Source organism: Vigna unguiculata, chromosome 1 (genome assembly GCF_037176805.1).
Source record: "Vigna unguiculata cultivar grain cowpea cultivar isolate G323 ecotype 2 chromosome 1, ASM3717680v1, whole genome shotgun sequence".
NCBI classification, from domain to species: domain Eukaryota; kingdom Viridiplantae; phylum Streptophyta; class Magnoliopsida; order Fabales; family Fabaceae; genus Vigna; species Vigna unguiculata.
This window is the reverse complement of record NC_140792.1, coordinates 4038776-4052266: the sequence shown is the minus strand read 5'-3', so window position 1 is coordinate 4052266 and position 13491 is coordinate 4038776. Positions and strand designations below refer to the sequence as shown.

General features: G+C 29.4%; 1 protein-coding gene across 1 annotated transcript; it reads right to left on the bottom strand.

Moving 5' to 3' along the window:
* Positions 1 to 6571: 6571 nt before the first annotated feature.
* Positions 6572 to 12540, bottom strand: LOC114176244 (putative disease resistance RPP13-like protein 1). Its single transcript, XM_028061218.2, has 2 exons — positions 12366 to 12540; positions 6572 to 10569 (listed from the first exon to the last, which is right to left on the bottom strand). Exon 2 carries the CDS (start codon positions 10501 to 10503, stop codon positions 6997 to 6999), a length of 3507 nt encoding a protein of 1168 aa, XP_027917019.2. The 5' UTR covers positions 10504 to 10569; positions 12366 to 12540; the 3' UTR covers positions 6572 to 6996.
* Between the last annotated feature and the right edge of the window lie 951 nt (positions 12541 to 13491).

The window sequence follows — 13491 nt, the reverse complement described above, 5'->3', positions numbered from 1 at the left end:
TCATCATTGAAACCCTACCCTTCTTACGAATCTTTTATAACTCCATGATCATCAACGCAACCCTATACCAAATGTGTACACTGCATTTTAGGATTTCATCTCTCAAATACCCAACTCAAACCTTTTTGAATTTTAAATCCTAAATGTTGTTTTCCATCATTTCACAATTTGTTATCACAACTTTGTTTTTGTTTATTTTTTGGTTATGCCTTCACTAACAAAGAATATAAGAGAAGTCTTCAAGTCCAAAGATCTGATTTTGGTTATGCCTCCATTGTTTACTGCTTTTATGTTTTTTTGTTCTTGATTTACAGTTTTCTTTTTTGGTGCCTGGATGCCTTCACTGAACATCACGCTATCAAACAAAGTCATGAAGAGTTTTCCATGGTATTTTATTTCTCATGATTTCACTTTTTTTTACCTAATTTGTAGCTTTTGGAGATTCATATACATGACTCAAGGTCGAAGAAGATACCCTAATGTTTAATGATGATTTTTTGGTTAATGTTTCTCATATTGCTTATAACGACGACGAATGAAGGGTTATTGAACCAGTTAGTGTAGGATATGTTTTATCCACTGAAATACTGTATCAGATGTTGATGATATCTTTTCAAGGAGTCTTAATGTTTAAGTTTTTATGACTTTATCTTAAAAGAATGAACGAGGAAATTTTCTAATGTCATAGATAGTGAGAATGATGTTCTTTCTACCCATTACCTAAGAAATTCATCTTCTTGCTGCATTTTGATGATGTCTTCGAGAGATTTTTCTGGAAAATGTGAATGACTTTCTGTCTTCTCCTTCCTCTCTTCTCTCTTCTGTCTTTCATTTTCTTTTCCTTTTTTTATTGCATAATATGACTTTTTTTTGAAACTTTTCATTTTCATTTAATTCATTGTGATTTGTTTCGGATATATGTGACTTTTTTTTCAAGACATCTTAAGATACATGTGATTTTTAATTTTAGAACATCTTAACTTTACTTTTGTTTTTTAGATACCGAAAATTTTTAGGAAGGAGAAAATCAAAGAGCTCTTGAAGTCCAAAATCAAGACTGAAAAAGAAAAATATCTTTAAAAGGTTTGATTTTTAAAAAATTTAATCTTTAAAACAGAAAGATAAAGATCACAAAGGCAATTGATTACTCAAAGAAATAATTTGAGATGAATGATATTTGAAAGGCAAAGTCTTATTTGAAATTAGAAATTGAGTATTTAAATAAAGATGTTTTTATACGTCAAGAGGCTTATATAATTAAGGTGCTTAAAATGTTCTAAATGGACAAGTCATATCTATTATGCACTCCAATAGTTGTGAGGTTGTTAGATGTTGATAAAGACTCTTCTTAGATCTCAAGAAAATGATGAAGATCTTCTTGGTCTAGAAGCACCATATCTTAGTGTCATAGAAACACTAATGTATCTTGCTAATTATACTCGATTTAATATTGCATTTGCTGTAAATTTGTTAAGCAAGATATAGTTCTTCAACGTTAAGAAGAAAATGGTTTGGAGTAAAACATATACTTCGTTACTTTAAGGGTACTATGAATATGAGCTTATTCCATCCAACTGATTCAAATTCAGACCAATGAGTTATGTATATGCATGTTATTTTACATATTCTCACAATGTCACAATGGTTGATCACAAACAAGATGCTTGTTCACATGTGGTAGCACAATGGTTTCATGAAGGTATATGAAACAAACCATAGTAGCAACATCGTCTAATCATACAAAATTATGAGGAAAGTTGTGAATATGTTTGGTTAAGGTCTATAATTCAACATGTGCAAGAAACTTGTGACTATCCCCGATAAAGATGGAATTAACAACCATATATGAAGACAATAGTGTATTGTTCAATTGAAAGGATGATATAGATATCCAAAAATTCATTCATGTGAAAATATGGCAGGTCTATTTATGAAGTTTTTGCCAAGAAGAACTTTTGAGCAAATGATTCACAAGTTCATACTTCGTAACCTTAATGATGTAAATTTACATGAGGGGGAGAAATAGAATATGTGATGAATAATATTGTATTAAAGAATACAGAATGTTGTACTCTTTTTCCTTCACTAGGTTTTTTTTTTATCTCATAGGGTTTTTCCTAATAAGATTTTAACGAGGCACATTCTTTTATCAATGGACACTCAAGGGGGAGTGTTATGAAATAATGATTGTCCATTGATTTGACACATTTACTCAAATGGTTGATACTCATATAATTCATTACTCTTTATGTAAATATTTGTATTAATTAAGTTGATTTGTTTTCTTTATGAATTACATGTTGTATCTATAAATAGAACTCTTCCTATCAATAATAATACACAGATGAGTTGCTCCCTATTCTCTCATTCTCTATTCTCTATTGTTTCTTCTCTTCTCTTTTATCTATTATTCTCTATGTTATTCGCTTTATTTCATAACAATATACAATATATGGTCAATTTTTTCATCAAAAATATTGTCTGTCAAATGGTTCTAAAATAGTTCATTCTTTCCATGTGCTTTTTGGAACGAAATTGTACTTTTGGTGTATAATATACTGAACAGAAAAGTAGGAATTGTAGTCTTTTGCATCAAAGAAACCATTGATTTACCTGTAAAACAAAAAATGGAAGTATGACTTTCCTATTTGGGTATATATTCTGAAAAAATGACGGTGTTCATTATTTATATTCTCGAGTCCACACTTTCTTATTGCAAAATTTGTGATTCTACAGTTTAGTGCAATAACGCTCAAATTTAATAAAAAATAAAAAATAATTCAATATTCATATCATAAATATTTGAAAATAAGAATACATAAGTGTTCTTTAAAAAAAAGAAATGAAAATGTCATAGTCAACAAATAATACTGGAAAATGTACACAAAAGTAAGTTCTTCCAATTTTCTACTCAGAAAACATCATTGTGTATTTTCGATATTAACATTCTATCAAGCATCATTGTGTTATGGAGAAAGTAATCATGAAGAAGCAAAAATTATTAGAATGATGATTCCTACTAAAAAGTTGGACAATAAGAGTAACAATTATCTAGGTAAATCGGAATGTTATTTATGGTATCTCATCATGTATACTTTTATAACATTGTGATATTTGTTTTTCAGAGAAAAAACACAAATATGAATAAAAACAATATAGAAACAAATATAGTTCTAAATCAACTTTCTGAAAAGCTTCAAACTAGAGGTATAATCATGTTTGCTCTGTTGATTAAAATGCATATGTTTTTGAAGAGAATGGTAAAAATGAATCAAAAGATGGAGGAAGAAGAAGTTGGTTGATTCTCCACAAATTTATTCCCGAAGTATTAATATACTAGGTTCTTCAAATATTACAAATATGTTTAATATGTTTAATAAATCATTGACATCTTTATTTTTTTAACAAAGTCCTAAACTTTTTCACCAAATCTAATATAATCTAATATAATTCTACTTAGTTGGACATGTGAAATATAATTTAATCTACAATGAAAATATTTTGTATGCAATGTCTTTATTTTTATTTATTTTGATACAATGGAAATCTACCCTTAATAAAATTATTAAACCTTTTAATAAAATATAATTTGATTTTATCTTCTTCGTCCATATATTTATACATGTATAATTGTATATACCCTTATCAAGAATGAATACAAAGAAATGATTAAGAATACTCATTTTAAATGATGATAAAAATGTCATGAGTACAACTACAAATTATGAGAAATTCATGCCTGACAATGTCTAACCGAGAAACACTTCATAATTGTTTTGTTTTTTTATTTGTTTTTAACATAATCAAAATAATTAAAATAAATACACTAATATTTTTACATATGTCATGGTCAGTATTTGTGTTTCAAAATATTTAAATAAAGTTATTTAAATTTCGGTCTAACAGAGAAAAGTTTAGCAAAAGATTAAATTTACATTAGGTTAGGATTTGAAAAATACATTAGTAGTTATTTTTTTATGACTTCATATGTATATTTTTGTACATAAAATAAATCTTTACAAAATTTAGAATTCTTATCTTATTTATGTTTCTTTCCTGAAAAACTTAATTATTATTATATTAGGGTTTCTAAAAATAATTAGATTAAATATGTTTTTTATTTTTTAACTTTTAACAAAAAATGAGATTAAGTTCGCTTCAAAACGTTAGTCCAATTTAGTCCTGCAACTTTAGATGTATGTGGATTTAGTTCTTTTAACTAAATTTTGTTAAGTTTATTTTATGTTTCAAACGAGTTTCATGATATTTTGTAGATAACATTGAAATAGAGATGTGTCCAACGATGTTAACAACCCAAATGCTATCAGGAAAAAACATTTGAAATATCAAATAAATTTAACAAAATTTGGTTAAAAAGACTAAATTCAAACATTTCTAAAATTTAAGGACTTTTAAATTAAAGTTTTGAAGATGAACTAATTCTACCTTTTACCGAAAGTTAAAGAACCAAAAACATATTTAATCCAAAAAAAATTCAAATATGTTGCTTTTTGGACATAACTACTTTAAGTAATAAATTATTGTTTTAAAAATCTTATTATTTATGATATTCTTTTAGAAATTCAATATGAGGTTCTACATTGGTTTATTTATTCCTTTAATATTTTATCAGTTATATTTATTTGTATTTATGTTATATTTATTTGTTATATTTAAATATTAATGTGATTACATTTAAAAAAAACGTTCGTTTAAGAAAATTCAAATATATTTTTGTTGATAACATACATGTGGACCAATCAAATGTAAAAATTTGCTTATAAATTCTTCAAAAAAAAAAAAATACCAAGATTGAAGGTGAATAGAAAAACTTTAGTAATTCTAATTACTTCGAAAAAAAATTATCAAATAATATTTAAATGTGATAATATTAAATATAATCAAAACATTAAAGTTTTATATGTTCAAATAATATGTTATTATACACTTTTTTTTAACTTTTAGTATTATTATTATTTATAATAACAAAAAAATAAATATTTTAAATAATCTTGTGCATTGCATGGGGAAAAAATTAGTATATATATATATATATATATATATATATATGAAAAACATGTACTCCCTTGTTCCTTTTTTACAATGTTTCTAGGAGAAAAATGTTCTTTTCTATATGTCATATATAAAGTTCAAGCTTGCATTAATTTTTCTTTTACCAATTATATCCTTATTTTTTTAAAACATCAAAGATAATTAAATTATTTTTCATGGGAATTTAACTGGATTGCAGCTTGTATCAACGAATTATTTATAAGGAATAACTTATTGTTTTTCACTTTTTTTATCTATCTTCTCATTATTCAATAAAATTTGTTTTATTCTTTAAAAAAAATGACGTTAAAGTAAAATTAATATATATATATATATATATATATATATATATATATAAAATATGATTTCAAGTATTTAATTATTTGTTTGCTCGTATAAAGAATAACGCTATCATGGATATCCAATTCTTATAAATCTGTTATCCTAATAATTATTAGTAAATTTTATTTCAAAATTTTTTATTTTTAATTTATGTGATTAAAATAAAATTATTAGTTAAAAAATATTAATCATGGAACAATTATTTACAATTTAACTTCATATATATATATATATATATATATATATATATATATTCGGAACTATAAAATTGAAGTATTTTATAAAAAAATAATTCTTAAAAATTTATATTTTGACTTAACTTATTTAAATTTACTTTTTAGAAAAACTAGATTTATTTGCATTAATCTTTTATCGAGTAATTTGATTTGAATTTATTTAAAAATCAACTTTTTTATCTAGGTTTATGTTTCAAAGATTTGTTTTTAAATAATTTTATTTAAAATTAAAAAAAATAAAATAAAAATGTTTATGGATATTCATGATTACTTCCAAATATAAAAAAACCAAAAGGCAGTTTTTTATGGATACCAACAGATTTATAATGAAACTAGTGGATAGTGACATTATCCATACTCAAAAGTGTTTCACGTAGAAAACATGATAACAAACGGAAGAAGATACTAATAATGATGGTAATGAAAGAGTAGTTTTCTAGAAAAAATTAAAAAATTAGGAAGATGTTTCAAATTTATCTTCTAAAATTTTATGGAGAATTTGGTGATGTGAACTTTGAATTTTTTTGTACTTTTGAAAATTTAACATTATAATTTTTATCTTCATGTCAACTCTATTTTATTGTTATTGCAACCATATTTTATTACGGAACAAAATGTATATTAATGTAACTCCAAGAAATAGGTAATATAAATAAGAGGCAAGAGAGATTTTTAAACAAACCTCTACTATAGTCCAATAACATTATATATGAATGAGTGTTTAAATAATTTAAAACTTCTTACACTAATATGGATTGCACTTCATTTGATTAGGTAATTCTCCATCACTTTCTAGTCTCTCTCTATTTAGCAGAACCTTTAGTTTTCATGATCTGATAATTGTGAAGTTAAAAATACGTGATAAGATTTCACGAAAGAAAAAAAAAGGCTTCAAATGATTTCACTACTACTCCAACAAGCTCATCAATGTTTTTAGGTGATTCTTATGTTATAACACTGAAAAAATTTCAAGATCTAAGACATTTAAATACAGGTAATTCATCTTATTCAACTTTTGTAGCTGCTTTTGGATATTTTTCTCAAATAACTAAAAGAACATTCCCAAAGTGTTCATACCACATTATGTGCTCATTAGATGAACTTAAAAATCAGGAGACAACCTTCTCATTAATATGACGAACTAATAAATGATCTTATGTACTTGTTGGAAGAGTGATTCTTTTGTGTCATAACTCCATAATGATTCATGTCATAAGTACTTTATATATGCAATCACAGATTTTGGCCAAGTAAGAAATCACATCATGAGCAGTGGTAGAACAAATATTTTTTCCCCTTTTCTACCTTGTGAAAGTTGAGACTGAGTATAAACATGGATGAATTTGCCTTGTGTTTTCAAATGCTGCTAAGACATAATCACAGAAGGGATGTTGTGAATTTTATGCCAATGCTTTCCATCCCTTTGGTAACGCTGCTTCAGTAAAGGGCACTCATGAATGTAGAGAACAGAAAGAGAGTTGGATAAAGCTGCTTCTGGCAAAGATTGAAGAAGAGGGCAACAGAGAATATAGAAGGAGTTGAGAGATTTCAGATGAAGAAAACCCCTATAGTTTGTTTTTTTTAGCTTTGAACATGCAATTAAGTAGAGCACACTGAGAGTGGGTGGTAGCAACATATCCTCTGGGAAAGACTCCACGTTTTCAAAGTCATCACTAATTCTTAATTCTGTCAGAGAATGGAGTTTGAACAATCCCCACTTCTCCCTAGAAGCAACCAGTTTGGGACAATGCTCAATTTCGAGTTTGCGTAGGCTTGAAGGCAAACCCCCCTCCGGAAATGACTCAAGATGTGGACAATCATGAAAAAGTAGAGAATGAAGATTGGAAAACAAGTGTAGTGCAAAGGGCAAAAAGGAAGAGTACCAGCTTGTTATAGAGAGAGTGACAAGAGAATCATGTCTGTGCAAATCCAAAGAGGACCATTTTTTATTTGGACCATGAAAATTGTGGATTTTCATCTCTTCAAGGAAGGGATTGTTGACAAGAATTTGGTGGAGGGTGGACTCAATGATGCAAGTTCCATGCATTGTGGCCTTTTTCAAGCTGGATGGCAAATCTTTCAGGAAAAGTTTTTCACACAAACACAACTTTATCTCATGAATACTTGCAGCCTTGGGAACTGAATCCTCTAAGTGTTGGCAATCACAAATTTCCAATTTCTGCAGAGAAGGAAGGTGTTGAGGTAGGGCGCTTCTAAACAATGGGCAACGTCTCACAGAAAGCTCTTTGAGACATGACAAACCTTGGCCTTCTTCACTGTGACCTTCCAAATTGCACCATTCTTTCCATGCACTCATTTCCTCAAATTTCAATATTTCAAGAGATCTGAAAGGAATATTGGAGGAATCATTACCACAGAACTCAGGACCAATGACCTCTATTCCATAAAAACATGATATGGAAAGCTCCTTCAGAGAGGGAAGCTGCCCAAATGGTGGCAAGACAAAGCAGAATTTGCTTTTAGTCAGTGCAATGGACACTAAATTGGGCAAATGAGATGCACCAAACCATCTTGGAAAGCTAGTTCCATCATAACGTAAAACAGAAAGCTTTTTCAAGTTCTCATTTGGTTGAAGAGCCTCCAACACTTGTCTTTCTAATATTGAGTCCTCATTTTCATTGCACCTTCCAAATTTGTCACCCCAATTAAACACTAAACCGTCTAAATGCTTTTTACCTTTCAGATTAGCTTCCATGGCATCCGCAGGATTAGTGACATTTTCTAACCGAAAAATTGAAAGTGTTCCTTGAAGATTGCTGAGATTTCCCAATTCCTTAACATCATGCTTCCCGATAGAAAAACTAGTCAGTGTTCGAAGATGTTTCAGCCTTCCTATGTGGTTTGGCATCTTGTTTATTCCACTCATACGTATATCAAGATGGCGCAAGTTGACAAGTTTGTGCAAATCTATGGGAAGCTCAACCAAATGATAACACCATAATAGTAACAGTGTCTGCAAATTATGCAGCCTACAAATGGAATCAGGCAATGTTTTAATCTTAGTGTACGAAAGGTCTAAATAACGCAAAAGCTTTAAATTGCCTATATCATCAACTAACTCAGTGAGAAGACAATCATTGAAGGATAACACACGTAAATATTTCAATGTAGAGAACAGAACACGTTGTTTATCAGTGTTGATCAAGCCTCCTCTGCCAAATTCCCATCTGAATGCCACAAAACAACGTAATTTGTTACACTTACTAACATGCTCCAAGAATTTATCATCAATGTTAATTTTGCGAGACCATGAAATGTGGCGTGTTCTCTTGGTTATATTTTTCTCCAAACTGTCACTTATTTGTGAACAAAATTCTCCTGAGACAGATATTGCTAAATCATTAAGAAGATCATGCATAGTGAAGCACGAAGCACGATGTCTTGATTGTTGGAAAAATGACCTTGCTACCAGATCATTGAAGAACTCAGTGCCTAACTCTTCTTCACTCATATTTATTTGGCAGCAACTCAACAAACCTTCTGCCATCCACAGTTGGATTAACTGATCCCTGTCAAACTCATAACCCTTTGGAAATATGGAGCAATGAGCAAAACAACGCTTCAAATAGGAAGGAAGATTGTGGTAACTCAATCTAAGAGCGGGGTTAATGTTGGCTTCATTGTCAGATAGGTGCCACATATCACTCTCCAATATCTTAACCCATTCATGCTGGGAGAATTTCACTCGCAAGATATTTCCCAATGCTTTTAAAGCTAAAGGCAATCCTCCACACTTATCAACAATTTTACTGCCAATTGAAACAAGATATGGATATTTGGTGGCATCCTTGTCATGAAATGCAATATCTGAAAATAGCTTCCAACAATCTTCTTTCTCCAATGGCTTCAAATGATATAGATGAGAGGAGTTCATGATCAGTGCTACCTTCTCATTACGAGTGGTGCTAATAATCCTACTTCTTGAAGGTCCATAAATGAAGGGGATCTGCAGTACCCCCCAACTTGCATAGTCTTCGTTCCAAACATCATCTAGAACAAGCAAAAATCTTTTTCCCATCAGTCTCTGCTTCAATTGAAGTTGAAGTAGGTTTAAGTCTTTTTCTTCTGCTGCTTTGGACCCAAGTGCCTTAAGAATTGCTCTTGTGACAGCAACAACATCAAAATCTTGTGAAACATAGACCCACACTTTAAGGTCAAATTGATCTAGTACCCTTTGGTCATTATACACAAGCTGCGTAAGGGTGGTCTTACCCATCCCTCCCATTCCTACTATACTAATTATGGGCACCTGATTGCATGTGACATTGTCAGAAAGTAAAATTTTGATGATTTCCTCTTTTTCTTCCTCTCTACCACAAATGCTAGATTCATCCACCAAGGATGTAGTTGGCAATTGCTGGGATTGTTTCCAACTGACTCCAACTTCATTGCCAGCAAAAATTCCCTTTCTTAATCCTAGCATATCCTTTTGGCTTGCAAGAAACTGTATGTTCTCTAGTAGTTCTTCAACCCTAGATGCAATTTCTATGTCAAATGGATTAACAAAAGCCTTAAAGAAGCCTCGCACCTTGCTAGTTGCAGGCTGAAATTCAGCTTCCAGCTTATGTCTTGACGCCTCATTAGCAACCTCATCTATCAACAATTCTGCTTCATACATAGCCTCTTTCAGCTGATTAAGCCAGTTCATCACATTTGGGCTCTTGTACTGTCTTTCCTCTGCATCCTCCAGCACTTGGTTGATGGAATTCAACACAATCTCTAGCTTTTTGAGCATCTTATCCTTGATTTTCCTTCTATGGAAGTAGTCTTCGATGTCCCTTGAAGCCAACTTGTCAAAAGTCACTTGAAAGACAGCGGCGAGAAATGCCCCACTAATACACTCTGCTGCCATGAATCCTTTGATTGAGTCACTTCACAATCACCTACTTCACCCTCACCAAACACCTTTTGTACAAACCTAAAAGCAACACATAATAACATAAGCACAAACTCATAATCAAAATCAAACAATTCAAACAAGAAAAAGTAGCCTTACCTTAACTAGTGAGAAATGAAGTATCCACTATTCAATTTTCAATATCTATGTTCTTGAACCTTTCAACAAAGTTACTAAAAGAAGTTTTTAAGTCACCCGGTCTTAATCTGTTTGCATCATGTGAAGTACCCTTTGTTAGGTTTATAAGAGCAGGTTTACCGGGGAGATACAACACTAATGAGACCTAAGCCCAACTACATAAGGTATTGACACCACTCTCAACCTAAAACCTTAAGACAATGGATTTATAGGTTTTTATCTTTATATAGTACTTTACTTTCTCACTTCTAATAAATATGGGACTTAGACTCTTAAACTAATACTTGGATTCCTAACACCCTTTTTGACAATCATGCCTTCTCACTTATACGTGTCAAGCAGGTAATGAAGTCCATTGATATGACATCTCTTTTCTACGAGGGTATTTACTAGCCACTACAACATAAAATGCACGACTTTGACTTTTGACATGATAAACAAGCCAATTAATATCTTATCACATTTGCGTTCATCATCACATATGTGAACAAACATAGATGAAAATCTCTTAGATATATATTGATTTATTTTTAATACTCAATTAGCGAACAAACAATCCAAAACAAATGCATTTCACTACAAGCACTCATGCAACGTTAACATAAATGAATGTTTTATATAAAAAATGCATAAACACAATTTTTAAACTATAGATTCAAGGAAAACAATTTTTTTCCTTGTATACCATTTTTGTAAAATTGTTTTAAAGATTTAGTGGCTACAAATTATTTTAATTTAGGGTAAAATATAATTTTAGATTATAAAAAATTAAAATTTATCCTTATATAAAATTTTGATATAGTTTGGTACGTCGATATAATTTAATTCTTAAATTTTGTTTAAAGTTTGTTACAGCTTAATACTTAAATTTTAAAAATCTATTGATCTATTAAACACCATTTCAAATTTTGCGTATAAATTTAGATATTATAAACATATTTATCCATTTAATTTAAATTAAATTATGATTAGAGATACTTAAAATTAAACGTTGGGTAAGAATATCTTATTCTTTACGAGAAATCACATTGATCATGAAGTCTTATAAAAGCTTAGAATACGTTAACGTGATATAAAAAATAAAATCCAAAAAACCTCTTGGCCATGATAATAAAAGTATACATTTTTTGCATTGCAAATATATATTTTTGTTAATAATTAAATAAAACATGATCTGATATTCAATTTTTTAAATTATATTAAGGGACAGTAATAAATATGTACATCGCTTTGTTCTCATATTTGTTTCATTAACACTCATTTCGACCTCATTCACATTTTCGTATTAAATTATTAAAATACTTTTAATTTTGGATAATCTAACAAACTTATAAACTTATGTATCTGCAATAAAAAAGAAACAAAATAATCAGCAGACTGTGTATCTGCAGTCATTCTCATTATGTAATATATAAATAATTTATATCGATAAGAATACCCAAATCTAGGAACCCTAATACTAATAATAATAATTAATAGTAACAATTAATACTAGTAAAACAAAAAATCGAAAAAGTTTCCACAAACTTTAAATCAAGGATACACCATATCTACAGCAGGAATTGGATTTTTGAATACAAATTGAAATCATTACATCAAACGCAGGCAAAGATCGAAAACTCGAAAATATCAAAACCGATTAAGGAAACAAAGAGCTTGTAAGGTGAGAAAGACGATACCTCCCTTGAAGCTTACGTGGGTTTGGAACAGATTGTGAAGTGTAAGAGCTAACCGATACTACCAGATAAGGACTTCCTTTTATATGTAAGAGACTCTTCAAAAACCCTAAGTCACTTCATTGGAATTTTTCTTTTTAATCCCATCAACAACCCCTCCTCCTCAACCCACACACGTTTTGGGCTTGTGGGCTTGGTATTTAAGACCCAGACTATTAATACCTGCACCCTCACATTTTTCTTCTACACTCACTTTCATCTTTTTATATATATATATATATATATATATTTTTTTTTTTATTTGAAGTTTGAATTTTGAATTTGTTTCTCTTCACTTCCTGTTTTGACTATTGTTTTTGGCAAAAAAACTACTCATGGAATTCAAGGTTTAGTAGATTTTAAAGTTAGATAGTTCATTTCATAAGTATTTGGTGTTTTTCTTGAACGTCTTTAAATAACAGTGAGCCTATCATGGTTTTAAAATTTTGAAATTTTTCTAAATTGAATGATCTATTATAGAAAATTGTAGTTACAGATTGTTTAATTTATAAGGCCAAATAACGTATTATGGAATACATAATATGAAACTTAATTCTGGACGTTAATTATTACTCATAGATTGGTGAATTCATACCTTGAAATTATATTTAACAATGTGTAATCCAAAATTTAATTTCAAGTTTCGCAAAGAATATTACTAGTTTGTTGTGAGAAATGATTATATGCTGATAGAAGTGATTATGCGAATGAAAATTGTAATGGTGATTATGCTTGATAAAAAGAAATGATCAATTTTACAATAAAATATCGAACGAGAAGTTTACATGTCGACTGCTATGAATGAAATAATTCTTGATATCATGAAATGTAAGTGAACCATAGATGACTGATAGTGAAGATTTTACAATGGATAAAGCAAGTAAAATATGAGTTGAATACTTGAATGATATTTATCGGCATATATTTCAAATGAAATTACAGGTACACTTTATGTTATTATTTTTTTTTTAACCACACAATTCTTGATTTTTTTTTGTTATAAGAGCAAGTAATCCATTATTTCGATAACATGTTTTGGAATGTGTTTTTCACCATCTTTGTATTTGGAATGCATATGTTATTTTTGACT